The sequence below is a fragment of the Microcebus murinus genome, chromosome 3, assembly GCF_040939455.1.
Source record: "Microcebus murinus isolate Inina chromosome 3, M.murinus_Inina_mat1.0, whole genome shotgun sequence".
Classification (NCBI taxonomy): domain Eukaryota; kingdom Metazoa; phylum Chordata; class Mammalia; order Primates; family Cheirogaleidae; genus Microcebus; species Microcebus murinus.
Window position 1 is genome coordinate 56,426,988 of NC_134106.1, and position 16,125 is coordinate 56,443,112.

Here is a 16,125-nt window from a genome sequence, read left to right on the forward strand (position 1 = left end):
CCATGGCGTTAGCCTAGCTCACAGCAACCTCAAACTCCTGGCTCAAGCAATCCTCCTGCCTCAGCCTCCCGAGTAGCTGGGACTACAGGCATTCGCCACTATGCCCGGCTAATTTTTTTTTTTTTGTATATATATTAGTTGGCCAATTAATTTCTTTCTATTTTATAGTAGAGACGGGGTCTCGCTCTTGCTCAGGCTGGTTTCGAACTCCTGACCTCAAGCAATCCGCCCGCCTCGGCCTCCCAGAGATCTAGGATTACAGGCGTGAGCCACCGCGCCCGGCCTTATTAGTGTATTTTGAATTCATCTGCCACTACTTGGTGGCACAAAGCATTAATATGAGGGGAATGTTATATATTTCCCTGTATACTCATAGTATATAAGCCAATTTGTGTTACAGAAATAAGCACTGTATGGACTGTAACCGATAGCCTTAAAACTTAGTAGTAAAGAGGAGGGAAAAAAAAAGTATACCTATACCAGATTTCCAGTTAGTAGTAAGTGCTGAGATATTGTTTCCATTAAGAAAAAATGAAGAATAATTAAGTATGAATATGAAGATAATGAATGTGGTTTTAGTTACACTGAGTGTGCGGTATCTTAGAAACATCCATATTTAGACAGTATCCAATAAGCAGATCTACAGACTAGAGCAGAAGAGAATGATGTGTGCTAAAAATATAAATCATCAGTACATGGGAGACAGATTAAACTTTCAGAAAAAATAAGGAATTCATACATTCACTCAATTCATTCACTCAACACATACTTATTAAATTCCTATAATATGTAGGGTCCAACACTGCCAGCAGAGTATATAAGAGTTGTTAAAGTAGCATAAATTTGGCCTGAGGATGCTTCCACACTTGAGTCCTTACATAACTGCAGCCTGGCTTAGTAAAACTAACTGAAAACCTAACTTAAGAGTATACAGACAGTCCCCAATTTACCAGGTTCAACTTAAAATGTTTTGACTTTACAATGGTACCTATACAATCATTCTGGTTTTTGCTTTCAGCCCAGTATACAATAAATTACATGAGATAGTCAATACTTTATTATAAAATAGGCTTTGTATCAGATGATTTTTTTCCCCACTGTAGTCTAATATTGAGTGTTCTGAGCACTTTTAAGGTAGGCTAGGCTAAAGCTATGATGTTTGATAGGTTAGGTGTATCAAATGCATTTTCAACTTACAAGGGGTTTACTGGGATATATTTAGGTCATTAAATAGAAAATGTGTGATTTCGAAGCAACAGTGTAGTTTATTATATCTCAAACAAGAAGCAGTACGATTAATCCATTGACACAGTTTTGCCACCTTAATCATATCTCTTTTATGTCAGCAGCAAAGAAACCTAGAGCGCGAGTGTCAATGAAACATCAAAAGATGTTTTCCAGTTTGTTGAGAATTGAATATTTTTCCTTACAAGAAGTGGTCCAAAGCCTGGAAGAAGTGGTAGTCAGTTGGTGCAAGGTGAATACGGTAGATGACAGGAAGTTTCCAAGTTCAGCCTCTGTAGTTTGAGCAGCATTGTTTGTGCAACACGTAGTAGAACGTTGTCTTGCAAGGATTGACCTGTCTCTACTGACCAATCTCAGCTGCTTAATTGCAACCATCCTCACCATTTGAAATTGTCCAATTGGTTGCAGTAGACATCTGCTATAATTAACTGATTAGCTTTCATGAAGCTGTAGTGAATAATACCAGCACTAGACCACCAAACAGACACCTTAGCTTTTTCTGATGAATATTCAGTTTTGGACTGTGTTTTGGCACTTCATCTTTATCCAACCATTGTGCAGAAGGCTTGTGATTGTCAAAAAGAATCCATTTTCATCACACATAACATTATGGTATAAAAATGGTTCACTTAAAAAAAAGAAATGGTTCACTTTTATGTTGTGACAGCAAAGAAAGGCAAGCTTCAAGAGGATTTCTCTTGTGATACTTGTTTAATTCATGTGGAAAGCATCTATCCAGCTTATTTACCTTGCCCACTTGTTTCAAATGGCCCAATATTGTTGGAATAGTAATGTCAAACCTTGCTGTTAATTCACACGTAGGTTAAGGTGAATTCACTTCCACTACAGCTTTCAGCTCATCATTATCCACCTTGGTCTCAGGTCGCCCACATGGCTCATTTTCAAGATTAAAATCACCAGAACATAACTTCTTAAACCATTCACATACTGTGCATTCATTAGCCACTTCCTTCCCAAACACTTGTTGGTATTTCCAGCAGTCTGCATTGCATTGGTTCCACAATGGAACTCATATTCAAAAATAACACGATTTTTTTACTTATTCATGGTGTCACAAAAATAGCTCTAAACAAAAAAACATTTGAAAAATAATCACAAGCCAAATCATGCATCTGAAAGACTGAGGATGTACCTTCACAGTTAAAATAAAACAAGACTTGTCAAAGTGAAATGTCACAGATATCGACTGTCAAATTTAGCACTTAAGGAAACAGGACATTTCATACTTAATAAAACCATCATTAAGTCGAAGAGTACCTGTACTTTTGTGGCAAGCTGCTGAGTCCCAGCTGATTACAGCAGCTGAGCTTCAATCACAGGCAGCCAACTGATTCAAATAAGGTAAATGGTGAGCGGTAAGCAATTAAACTGTATATCTCACTTCTATCTCTATACCTCACTTGTTTTCTATTTACTAATATAAATACTGCTTGACCACATTGTTGGCTGGAGTTCTTAGATGTGTTCTGGTTCTGAGAGCTGCTTGATTGATGAATTTTGGTTTTTTTTTTTTTTTGGTTGGTTGGTTTTGTTCAGTTAAATGCTGCTAAATTTAACTTGTATGAAGTTTTTTCCTTTGAACATAATGAAGATAGAACAAGACAGACAAGATGTCCACTCTCACAGAGCTCACAGTAAATCACAGAAAGCAACCCAACGCCTACAGCAGAACTAATAAATTATATGCTGCAAAGGAGACATAAAAGGTACTCAAAGGGTATATATAACATAGACCATGAACTGACCTGCTGTGGAAGTGGGAAGCCAATGAATTGAGAGACTTTTGAGGCATTCCAAACATAACATACACAAAGGCTTTATAGTGGAATAAACATATGGAGGAATAAACATGGATAAATGACCCAGGCCAAGTGGCTAAAGAAAACAAACAGGAACACGGTGGAAGAGGTAAAAGCAAACAGAGGTAGAATCTATGGAATCTACAGGTTATGTTAAGGATTGTAGTTTTTATAATATTTGGGATTTTAAATGGGAAAGTGATACAATCATATTTTAAGAGGGCCTTGGACCAAACCCAGATAAGAGGCTAGCAACAAAGACTAAAAATGGTCAGAGAAGTAGAAGAGCAACTTGTAGAAAGGTCACAGAAGCAAAAAGAGGAGAGAATTTCAAGAGCTGCCAACAAGGTCCAACATTACAAAGAAGTCAAATAAAAAGAATGAAGAACCAAACGCACTTAACGAGTGCCTACTGGATTTTCAGACACTCTACAGTAGGCCCTAGGTATCCACTGGGGATTGATTCCAGGACTCCCCTCAGATACCAAAATCCACAGGTATTCAAGTACCTTATATCAAATGACATAGTATTTGCATATAACCTATGCATATCCTCTCATATACTTTAAATCATCTCTAGATTACTTATAATACTTAATACAATGTAAATGCTATGTAAATAGCTATTACATTGTATTTTTAATTTGTATTATTTTGTTGTATTGTTATTTATTACTTTTCAAATATTTTTGATCCATGGATGCAGAACTTGCGGGTACGAAAGGCATGAATATTGTCAGCACAATCTGAGATGTTATTATTCCCATTTTACATATGCACTGTACTAAATAAGGTCTACAGAGCTTATGATACTTATTCTAGGTCACATTACTAATAGGTGGCAGAGCCAGAATCTAAATTCAGATTTTCCCAACTCGAAAACTCACGCTGGTAATTAGAAGATTACTGCCAATGTAAGTTTCACTGAGATGCAGCATCATCATTCTAGACCAGCACTACCAAAAAGAAATTTCTGCAATGATGAAAATGTTCTTTATCTGTTAACACAGTAACCACTAGCCACATGTAGCTAATGAGCACTTGTAATGTAGATATTATGGATGAACGGAATCTATACTTTTATTTAATTTTAATTAACTTTAATTAAAATTTAAACAGCCACACGTAGCTGGTGTCTACTGAATTAGACATCACAGAATTGTAGGGGACTGAAAAACAAGAAAATGAGCAAACAGAAAACAGTCAAGAAGTAAGAAGGTAAAGGTAGCATGACCACCAGCCAGGAAGACAGAGCTGACATATTCCTGGGTTCATAAGTTCTCTCTTTGCTTGAGAAAGATTATGTTAGTATAATTCACAACATTCTATTTGTTAGGAACATAGTTGTGCCATGATCATACACAAAATCACAGGTTTCTCTTAATCCATTATCACTTGTTTTTCCTGAGATTTCAATTTTTACTAAAGACTGCCTTATAAGCAAATAACACTAGAGGATGCCAACTTATTGCATGCCTAAACACGAGTTTGCTTGTGGCATTACACTCAGGAGGATATGAAAGAAAACCATCCCTGAAACTAGACAGATTAAGAATAAATAAAAATGCTAACAGGTCTAATAAGGACCAATGTTAAAATTTTGATCCTTTTTGTAGGCTGCTATATTCCATCTATCATACCTAGGTTTTAAAATGCACACTTAATTCTAACACAAATAAAAATAAATACTCTGTTTTGTTTACAAAAGAGATTTGGCCAAAACATAGTAAATTTAATAACAGTGCCAGAAAAACAAGTCAATGTGACATCTCATCTATACTACAGACATGTTTTTGGGAATACTGATAGGGCTGTCAATGTGGCCCTCCTTATGATACTAAGAAAGGACCAGTTTAAAAAATAAATCAAAACTCTCTAAGGAAAGAGATTACAGGAGTCTTTGACTTATTGAATTATTAGTGGTAAATTTTAAAGGATTTTCTATTGAAATCTTCAAATGTATTAAATATTGTTAAAGTATAAGACTGTAAAAAAATTATCAAATTTCAGTTACCAAAATTGCATTCTTGTACCACACCTATACATTAGCCATAATTATACTGTCAACTCATAAACATGAAGGAAATGATGGAAGTCTAAGAAGAAAATTCAGAAAGGGAAGAATGGATGAGGGCTACTGGAGAAAAGGCTTATTGTGCAAAGGTAAAAATAAGGAAGAAATTTAATCCAGCAAGCTTGAGGTAAAATAGAGGCTTTATCCAAAACACTTTGGAGATAGTTTTCTCTTTTAAGAATTTGTTATCCATGTACTGTGGTTAATGCTTAATAAGATGTTAAGTGAAAATAAGTACAAAAAGAGTCCTAACGTTATTTTTCCTAAGAGTAAGTTCGTAAGAACACTGTCATATAGTTCATATCCTTGTTAAAGTACCAGCCTCTATCATTAGAAAATAGTTACCCGATTAGAATTATGATTTGTTTTTGACTCAATGTTTACATTTAAAATACAGCTGAAAACCCTGGAATAAAACTGATTGTAATGAGTAAACTGGAGCATGGTATTATTAGAACCCCTTTGTAATCTTTTTAATAAAAACTGAATTATAAAAAATAATTAATATGTTGGCAAAGGCAAAAAAGGAGAGAAAACCTCACACAAAAAAACTCTCTCTTAGAAGAATATATAAGAAACTTAATAAGGAGGGAGGGGTTGTCAGGAGACTCTTACTTTCACTTTATACTTTTCAATATCATTTGAATTTTTAAGTAAATGTATAGAACTTTTCAAAAATATTAAGAATACTGCTCTACAACTACATGTTGCCCCTACCCAAACTCAGAAAATGGTTCCTTTTAGACCTATGTAACTTGATCAAAAGAACAAATAAATAGGCTTTAGCCATTGTTGTGGTTAATCATATCACTGGTCTCAGCTCTGCCAAAAACAAGGCCTGTGGGGCTGGGGACCGCTCGCTTGGGAGTTTTAAGAAAAAATTTAACTCCTCTTGGGGATAGAGGCCAGACTACAAGTTTCCAAAATCAGGGGGTGGGGGGGAAAGTTTTAAAAGGACACAAAGTCTCTGTGTCCTTTATTTTTTTTTTCCCTCTCCCTAGACCATTGCCTCGATTACACTGTGAAATTCATGATGTTAAATAGTTGTGCCTGGGAGGAACTTTGCGGTCGGCTATGTGAAGTAGGAAGGGTGTTTTATATGTTTCCACGACATCATAAAAAATTCAGCAGACTCATCTAGGATCATTAGGGAAATGAATGATTTTCCTCTCCTCAATGTTGAGCTACCACAACAAGCTGCAGGAGGACCGTCCCGGACACCTATCCACTGACAGAAGCCCCAAGGGAATGTGTGGCTCACCCTATTCATTTAGAAATGTATACTTTGGAATCAATAAAATTTCCCTGACCCGGGTAAAAAAAAAAAAAAAAAAAAAAAAAAAGAACAAATAAATCTGTATTCAGCTTTTTTAGTGTTAGAACCCATTTCCTAAATTCATTTCCTATGTCACTAATTCACTGTTGCCCTTTCCTAGGTCCTACCTACTATTTAGTAATATTTACTTGTTACCTTGTTAACAGCCTATCAAATTCCCTGAAATTGGAACAGAATCCTCTTCCACAGCCCTCACCCTCAAATCCACCCCATTTGCCTCAGCCTTGATCTCAACCCTAGCAAATGATCTTTCCTTAAGCTATCCTGAGATACTAAATGACTTAGACCACTAGGTATAAACTCCATCATTAAATCACATCTGTTGCCATGGCCTACTCTCCGGTGATATTTTTTTCTCTTTTGATGTCCTTCCTTTCCTTTTATCTCTTCTGTCTACCTCTTCTAGGGCTTCATTCATTAATCATTCTCTTTGTTACAGCTCCCTCTCCTGGCTTTTCTTTACTAATTCTTAAGAATACCCACATCTTCCCCATCCCCAAAAGAACTTACTCCAACTATAAACCATGGAAGTTAAATATCCTTTGTTCTTTCTTTCATAAATGTCACAAAAAGGAATTGATACTTACTGCCTCCAATGCCTTATCAACATCTATGCCTTCGTTCCACTTATTCATTCACATATTCCTTCTTCAAACAGTACTTAATATCTATTACTTCCCAAGTATCTGGAATATAACAATGAAGACAAGGTCTCTGCATTCACAGAGTTTACATTCCCTTGAAATCTTACTTTTGTCACTTAGGACATAACTCAAGTTAGTCTTAGAGATTATCAATATTCTTCAAATGGCCAATTTCATCAGTGTCTTCATCATCACCCTTATAACCCTCCCTTTAGCTATTATCTTGACTCAAATATTCTAACTCCACTTCTTTCACACAAGTACATATTGTCAAGTTTGTTAAACAGAAACTTATAGTGGAGTTCTCAAGCTCATCAAACTCACTGCCTCAAACCAAACTTGCCTTCTTTTCACACTTCTTTTAACCAGCAACTCAGTCCTACTTTCCTGCTTTTATTAATAATGTAGAGCTCTCTTTATATCCAATCACCAGCATGGGTCATCCTTTATGATTCTGTTTCCTCAGAAAGTTTTTAACTCTATTCAATTCCATATTTAAAATGTCTCCGTATCTATTTGCTTTCAAATTCTTATAACTTCTTATCTGTAATACCACAAAGCAGTACTCCTACCTACAATTTCCACCCCTTCCAAATCACCCAGCATCTCATTTCCAGATTAATCAATGGTTTCCCAATGGGACCAAAATGAAGTCAAGCAGTTAAGATCATTTACAACTTAACATGACTTCCTTTCCAGCCTAAACTCTTATGCAGCCTACATTAATAGTTTTCATCTTTATCTCCTTCCCAGTCTTGATAAAGGATGAGAACAATCCCTCCTCTTGGCTAAGGAGAGTCATATCCCTTCCCACCTCCTTGGGGACATCAAACTGTCAATAATCCCATCTTTTCCCTTTGAAAAGATTCAAAAGACAACCTTCTCCCTCTTTCCTGACTCTTTGTTTTGACCCCAATATAAATCCTTCCTCAAATCTAAATTTTCTGGCTTCTATTCTCTCTCCTATTCAAGGCTTTAAAGAGCAGTCTAAACTCAATGTTTGGCCATATTTATTACTCAGCTCACTACATCCTGGCTTTCTTTGTCACCATTAAAACAAACTACTATTGCCCAAGTCACTGAAACTTTCCTGATCCCTCCAAAAGACTTTTTTAAGTTCTCTTTCCTGATCTCTGCAATATCTCTTCACAGCTGACTCTTTCCTCCTTAAAATTCCCTTTAATCTGACATCACAGTGCTAATTTTCCAGTTATCTCTCTAGCTACTCATTCTCAGAGGAACTACACAGGCTCCTCATCCTCTCTACCTGCCTCTTATATGCAGTATTCTTTAGAATCCACCCTCTTCACTTCTCATTTTATATTCTGTCTATATAGGACTTCATCCAGTTTCACAGCTTCAACCACTATCTAATACAAATACAACACTCAGATCTTTAATCCAAGCCCAGATCTCTCTTCTGAGCTCCTGATATAGGCAACCAATTACCTGTTGGCCATAACTATCCAGAGATGACCTATGACTACTTTAAATTCAACATGTCCAAAATAGAAATCCTCATCATTCCCCCAAATCTCCTTCTCCTACATCTCCCTAGGACAATGTGTATTTTTAACAAGATCCTAGATGATGCTGATGTTGGAAGTCCAGGATCCACATTTTGAGAATCACTGCTCAAACATAAGTGCCTCTTCCTACCTCCAAGCTATCAAGTTCCTTCTGCTATCTCCTATGCCACGATTATCTATGCAGCAGGCATTGTTAATACTTCACAGCACTCTAGTCTATTAAACTTGGAATCTTGCAAGACAGCATTCCAAACATTAATTACTAAATGATAACAGAAGACTAGAGATGAAACAATGGTCATCCCAGCAAAGTAGAAGTTTTCTTGAGGACGGGGATAGTATTTATGTATCCCTAGAACCTAACCTTACCCAAGGTACTCAAATATTTGCTGAATGCACAGCACTATCATCTATCCAGTCACCAAAGCCAGAAACCAAAGCAGGATTTACTACTCCTCTTCTCCCCCATAATCCAATAGTCACCAAGTCCTTTCTTCTACCTCCTAACTGTATCTCATCTCCAGTCCTTCCTATCCATCAACACTGTGACAGTATTCTTTCATGTCCTTATTTCTAACATGAATTATTATAATTATTTCTTAATGGCTCCCCATGTCTAGATTCATCTATTCTATTATCCACATAGCCATCAGATCAATCTCTTTAAAAAGTGCATGAGACAATGTCATTCTACTGCTTAAAAACAATAGCTTCCCACTGCTTTTAGGGGAAAAAAAAATAACTCCTTCATGATATGCAAGCCCCTCTATGATCTATCTTAATCTACTTGACATTCTCTCCCTTCCACCCTACCTGCTTCTCTCCAGCCATGCTAAACTAATATTTTGGTTCCCTGAATGGCCTATACAGCTAACGCCTCTATGACTTTGAACATAAGAACTCTATCTGGAGTGCCCTTTCCCACTGGCTAAATATTCATCCTTTTAAGACTCAGCTCAGACCCCATCTCTTCCAGGAAGCTTTCTAAGTGGCATTCATCCCCAGTTTGGACTGAGTCTCTTCGCTGCCAAGTACTCTTACAGCACCCCATGTTTAGTCTGTTAAGAGCACACATCACACTACATAATCATTGTCTTGTTTATCCCACTTGATTAAGTTCCTTGCAGATAACAATCATGTCTTATGTTTGTATAGTTAATGCTAGGTATATTAACAGACACTAGACTAAAATTTAAATAAATACATTCCTTGCTATTCTCTAAACAGTGGCTCTCAAAACTTAGCATACATCACAATCACCTGGAAGACCTATAAAACCTGGACTGCTTGGCTCATCTCCAGAGTTTGAGAGTCAGTTGTTCCAGGGTGGAGCCTGACAAGTTTCCAGATGCTGCTGGTCCAGGAACCACATTTTGAGAATCAGTGCTCCAAATATATATTGTCTCTTCTTACCTGCAGGATTTAAACTGTCTTCCAGATGCTTCCAACTCTGCCTACTTCAATTCTATGAATCTTCTTAGATCCATCTCAAGTGTCACCTCCTTCATAAAACTTTCCCTAAACCTAGATGGAAATGATCTTGCTCTTTTCTCAACTGCTACCAGGCTTTGTGTGTATTACTCACAGGATATTCATCATATGCTAACTTATTTCAGTTACTGGCATTTTTCTTATATTCTCTACTTAAATAATGGCAGGAAACCTGTCTTAATCATTTTAATATCATCCTTAACAGAGAGCATGGTAATCAGTGAATAGCAGATAAAATATACAAGTATTTATTGATATGAATGAATCCCTATTGCTTGCCCCAGACTCTGGGGTCCATGGTCTGTCTGACTTGCTCAACCCCCTTGCCCAAGCTGACTTCCTCATACTGCCTCACTTCCTATGACATGTCTAATCCTTCCATACTTGCCTGTCCCTCTTGTTGCTGACTGGCCCTTAGTCAGCTTCTTTACCTTGTACCCTGAGCCATATTAATTTTCTCAGCCACTATGGAACATAACAAGTGGAGAAATTTTCCCTTCACGACAGATGTGAATTTTAATTCTGCTGGCCATAAGACAGGTTCCCCACTTTTCTCTTTAAAAAAAAAAAAAAGACTTCTTTGTCACAGAATCTGAACTAGAATATGTTACGTACAATTCTAAGTACAGTTGTCACAGACAGTATTAAACTTAAGTTTTAGTTACAGATCGTGGAGATGAAGACATAAAAAGGTCCTTCATAAAATTTAAGGTTGCCTTGAGAAACAAAACCTAAAACAGGTAATTACATTTACACTGTATTCATATAAGCATCCAAAACAAAATCCGTATTATCTATTCTAACAAAAACAGATATAAAAAAACCTTGTTCAAAGAAAATTCCCAGGAGCTCCGTACTCACAGATTTTTGTATACATATACACAATCTTCACTTCCCCTCAATACTAAACAGTTTAAAAATCAAACTAGGTGAACGGAGAGAAAGACTTTAACTCTCAGGGGAAAAAAAAAAGTAAGCTACTTTTAAGGCAGCAACTAAAATTAATACCTGTCAGAAAAGATTCTTGAGAGATTCAATTAAATCTTATATGCCTTTTTATTTTCTCTATACTTGAATTAACCAGTGATATTTCATAAATTAACACTGTAACATCTGTTGACAAAAATGTAGACATGTTTATGATAATTAATAACAGAGATTTACAAAGGGTGTTAGAATTTTTGGAACTGTAAGTCCAATTAACTGGGAAAATTAACCAGACTACTGCAAAGCCTGATTTGAGTTAATCAATACCTCATATGGCAAAGTTGAGTTATAGGTACTTGATACTTTGAAACCAGTGCTATATTAAACAGACCAAAATAACCCTAAAGTTGAAAAGCCACTGTCACTATGAATTATGTAAGTCCTAAAATGGTAATTAGGAGAATGAAAAAGAGAAGAGCCAAAGGTGAATTAGAAAATAAATACTGAAAAGGAAGCTGGAACGAAGAGAAAAACAATGACCTGGCAGAAAATGATACCATATGGTACATCTGAAAATATTTTAAAAGATAAGGAAATATTGAGTAACAGGAAGATAAATAAGATCTAAAGGATGATTTCCCAAATTCAGTCTGTTTTTTTAAAGGGGGGTGCACCACAAGGAGGGTAAAAACTGCTTGGAAATCAGATCACTTTGCTATATAATAAAAAAAAAAGCTAGATCACTGTTCCTCAAAATGCATAGCTTATAAATATAAGTAAAAATATTCTCTACAATGAACAAAGATTTTCAAGATCTTGACCTTCAAGCAATATGCATAAAGAAGTTCTATTAAAGCACTAAAGTGCAATTCTTAACTTCAAAATAATATGCCAGTAAAAAGACTGAACTACCAATGGCTCTGATGTTCCTAAATTGTTTTCTGTACTAGTCTTGAAAAGCGTTAAGTTTTGTGACTTTGGGGACCAAAATTGTCTTCTGAGCTCTCTCTCAAGTTGGCAAGGAAAAACGTCTTCTACACATTAAAATCACAAATCATTTATTAAGTCTGCTCTTAATCTGGGTTTTAAGTACACCAAAAAGCACACTTATTCATTTGCCCTATATTTTAAATAAAGACTGACTTGAATATTCTAATTTCACTCTCCTCCCTCACAATCACCACCAAATTGATTTCAAATGGCAATCAAAAGAATTTCTCTCTTCACTATTCCAACACATTTTGAAATACTTAAATTCTACATGCAAGGTGAATTATCACACAATTAAAAGGTGCAAGAAATTACCCAACGTTAAACAACCAGTCTAAATATCTTCTGACAACTGTTCAAAGACTTTTTAAAGAAAGCCTAACAACCGAATCACATGTTGGAATATCTGATATATACAGAATGACACTTCGAACTTTCCCCACTATGTATACAATTCTTGATTACAAAGAGGAAAAACTACAAGGGCTACCGGGAGCGAGAGAACCGGTAAGGTAACAGGCTAAAAGGGCGTCGTTGATTTCTTGGCTACAGCGACACAGGCGGGAGACACACCCCTAGCGTCGGTCTGAAACACTACAGCACAGAATTCTACCTAGGGATTAATGTGAGGGTAAGGAAAGACAAATTTAAATCGCCATGATTCAAAAACAACCACCCCAAGAGAGACAGACACGAAGGCAACAAAGAAAATGAAAAACCCTTAGTAGTCAGGAAACATTAAAAAACAAGTATGGCCAATCTCCCAGAACCAAGCCAGCCTATGTTTTAATGAATATACACCTTGGACCTTTCTGGTTCGCCGGTGCAGAGAGAAAAGCAGCAGTGAAAGAAACCCCGTAAGACTGCAAACAGCAGCGAAATGAAAGCTAATGGGAGAGGGGGGAAGTAGGGGTAGGATTCCTGCCAGATCTCACTGCTTGAAAGCCTGGATTGAGTGGGAGAAAGAGCAGCTCTGCAGAGAAAGTGGGTCTTATATAAAGCGCCACTGGCCGCATATTATTATTTTCACAGGATCTCAGAATATCCTCGAACTTGAAAAAGAGAGTGAGTCAGGGGTGCACAGAGGTTCCACGTGGAGAAGGGGCTGGAGAGAAGTGAAGAGGGGCGACAAGGGGACAGTGCCAGGCTGGCGGGGGAGGGGGCCGACAGGGGGTCGAGGCACGGCGGGATCGCGGCGGCCGTGACTGGGGGCGCCCCGCAGGGGCTCTGCCGCCGCAGCGCCGGGCGAGCCGCCGTCCTGTCAAGCAGCCGGCCCACCGCCCCCGCCGGCCGCCAACGCACCGGGCCGCTGCGGGCTCGCCCGCACCCGCCGCGGCACCGGCCCGGCCCGGCCCGCATCTCTCGAATTTTCACCGGAGGGAGCGGGCCGGGGGCTTCGGGACTCGCCCCCGCACCCGACCCCGTCTGCGGCGGGCGGGGGAGGGAGGGATGGTGCACTGGGGAAGCCAGGGTCTCACCATTTTGCTCGGCGGGTCGGAGGCTCGCTTGCGTGAAGAAGTGTCGGCGCTCAGACGGGCTCCAGCAGGAAGCGGCGGCGGCGGCGGCCCAGCTGCGGCCCTCGGGTCGCCCGCGGGGAGGGGGCGCGGGGTGGGGGAGGGGAGGCGGCGCCGCGGGGCCCGCGCCGGCCGGGTGACTGGGCACGCGAGGGAGCGGGCAGAGCCAGGGGAAAGAAATTAAGGTCGAGATTCGGAGACCGCGAGCGCGGGAGGAGAGACGACGAGGAGGAGGAGAGGCAGAAAGGAGGGGGAGAGGGGCGAAGACGGCCAGGCGGCTCGGGGGCTGCAGCCTCGCGCTCGCGCCGGAGCCGTGACGGACTCACTGCAGTGGCTCGCGCTGACCCGCAACCTCAAGGCACGAAAAAGGGGGAGGGCGGGAGAGGGAGGGGAGTACCGAGCGCAGCAACGCGCGGGGCGGAGGGCGGAGGGCGGGGGCGCGCGCGGGCCGGCGGCGGGGGCGGGGCTTTCGCGAGCGCCACACATCCGGGAACCCGCACGCCGGGCTCGGCGGCGGCCGCTGCGGCGCTCTGGCGAGCTCTGGTTGGGGAGCGCGGCGCGCGCGGACCACGTTCGCCCCTCCGCCGGCCGCCCCTTGCGTGCGGCGCGGGGGGAGCCGGGGGCGGGGGCGCGGACGTCGGTGACGTCGCGTGGCGGATCCCTTCCTGTCATGTGGCTGGAGGCGGGTGGGGAGGGAGGCAGGGCTGGGAGGGGAAGGAGGAAGTGCGAGCGTGCCCGGGAGGGAGGAAGCCTGAGGGGTGCGCGAGCAGCGAGAGAAAGGGGACTTGGGCCCTGGAGTGGAAACCTCGTGAGAGAGGGAGTAGATGAGTGGCCTTAGGGTGTCAGAACCACTCAGATGACGCACCAGAGAAAGAGGGAAAAATCCACGTCCGGGGGCTAAGGGGTATCAAAGGTGTCTTTGTATCTGCGCACCCACTCGGACCCGCTGCAGAATTACACGGCGCATCAGGACTGTTGTCGCCCAGGTGCGGCACCCGCAGGCCCCCACTGTCGTGCGAATTGGCAGAGTCAGGAGCCAGATTGTAAAGACAGGGAGGAGAGCAAAGCTGGCTGCAGCTTGAGGCGTGGGGAGAACCTGGACAAACAAGTAGCAGGGCTGCTTCCCACTCTCCCAGAGACCTTCCCACCCGGCTCTGCGTTGTGGATAAACCCTCCAGTCTGCGATTGGCAGGGTGCAGCAGTGTTTTGTTTATGAAAAATACCCGAAGATAAATTGCCTACTTGTCCTTTTTGTATGGAGAGCTATATCCTCTCCGGTGGCAATTACCTTCCCAGAAAATTCAGACTACAATAGGAAATGAAGTCCAAAAAAGCCAAAGGAGGGAAGTTATGTTCAAGAGAAGAAATAAAGCTGGCAGGAGAGGTGGGATGAGGATAGCAACACATTTTGCAACTATTTTAACGAGTCATTCTTTCAGAAGTCTTGATGAGCGCGCCCGTGTGAGGAGAGAGGGAGGATGTTTTCTGAATGATCAGAAACTCCTTATTGATAAATCCTTTGAGTCGTTTTTATAAAAAACCATAGTGTTTTTAAAGGCAGCCTGTTAATGCTGCTTACATGAGAACTTTGTTCTTTTCTGTGCTAATTATTTTGACATGATAAGCATGCATCTTTTCTAATAAAGGCTCAGGGCTCAGTGATGTGCCCCAGGGGTGGGGGGTGGGGTGTTCCCTCCTCCCCGCCCCCTAGCTCCTTAGGGCCTGTGTCAGGATACATTAGGAAAAGAAACTGAATGTATCAAGGAAAGGCCACGAAGTTACACTATTTATTCCACCGCTTGATCTGAGTTTCTTGACTTAGATATGTTGCTATTTGATACTAATGTGTTACAGAACAGTTAGAGAAAAGTCCCTAACCTAAATGTGCTTAATGTTTTCTAGGTGTATTATTTTAAATTAGTTTTTTATCATAAAATTAAGACATACTCATTTTTAAAATATTTTTTAAAATAGGGTCTCACTGTGTTGCCCAGACTGGCCTCAAATTCCTGCTGCCTCAGCCTCCCAAGTAGCTAGGACTACAGGCGTGTGCCACCATGCCTGGCTAATTTTTAATATGTTTTTGTAGAGACAGAGTCTTACTATGTTTCCCCACCTGCTCTTGAACTCCTGGCCTAAAGGAATCCTACTGCCTCAGCCTCCCAAAGGGCTAGGATTACCAGTGGGAGCTACTATGCCTGGTCCTCTTTTTTTAAAAGAAAGTACTATATAAAAATCCCTCTTCTCAACTCCACTTCTCAGAGATAATCACGGTAACTGCATTTGTATGTGTCCCTTGGACATTTTCAGTGAAAATCAAATTATCATTTTGACTAAGGATTACATACTAAAGAATTTGAGCTATATGGAATACAGATTTCAAGTAACCTATAATTTTGTTATGTTGGAGGCAATTTGGAGTATTCTGAATCCAATGAGAGAAGTAAATCCAACAGCACCTTTAATACCCTGGCTTTTTCCCCCAAGGCCAAAAAAAAATGGTATGTAGCCATTCTTTTGGGTTTTTTTTTTTCCATTAAGGTTTGGTATGTGAA

At 40.3% G+C, this 16,125-nt stretch overlaps 2 protein-coding genes across 2 annotated transcripts in view; one reads left to right on the forward strand and one right to left on the reverse strand.

The window, feature by feature from the left end:
- The window catches only part of PPP3R1 (protein phosphatase 3 regulatory subunit B, alpha), a 63,402-nt gene extending 49,457 nt beyond the window's left edge, over positions 1–13,945 (reverse strand). Inside the window, exon 1 of the mRNA XM_012750131.3 lies at positions 13,535–13,945. Within this exon, the coding sequence (XP_012605585.1) occupies positions 13,535–13,537 (3 nt within the window). The 5' untranslated portion in view covers positions 13,538–13,945. The remainder of the gene's footprint in view (positions 1–13,534) is intronic.
- The window catches only part of PLEK (pleckstrin), a 224,262-nt gene that overhangs the window by 84,838 nt on the left and 123,299 nt on the right, over positions 1–16,125 (forward strand). The window lies entirely within an intron of this gene.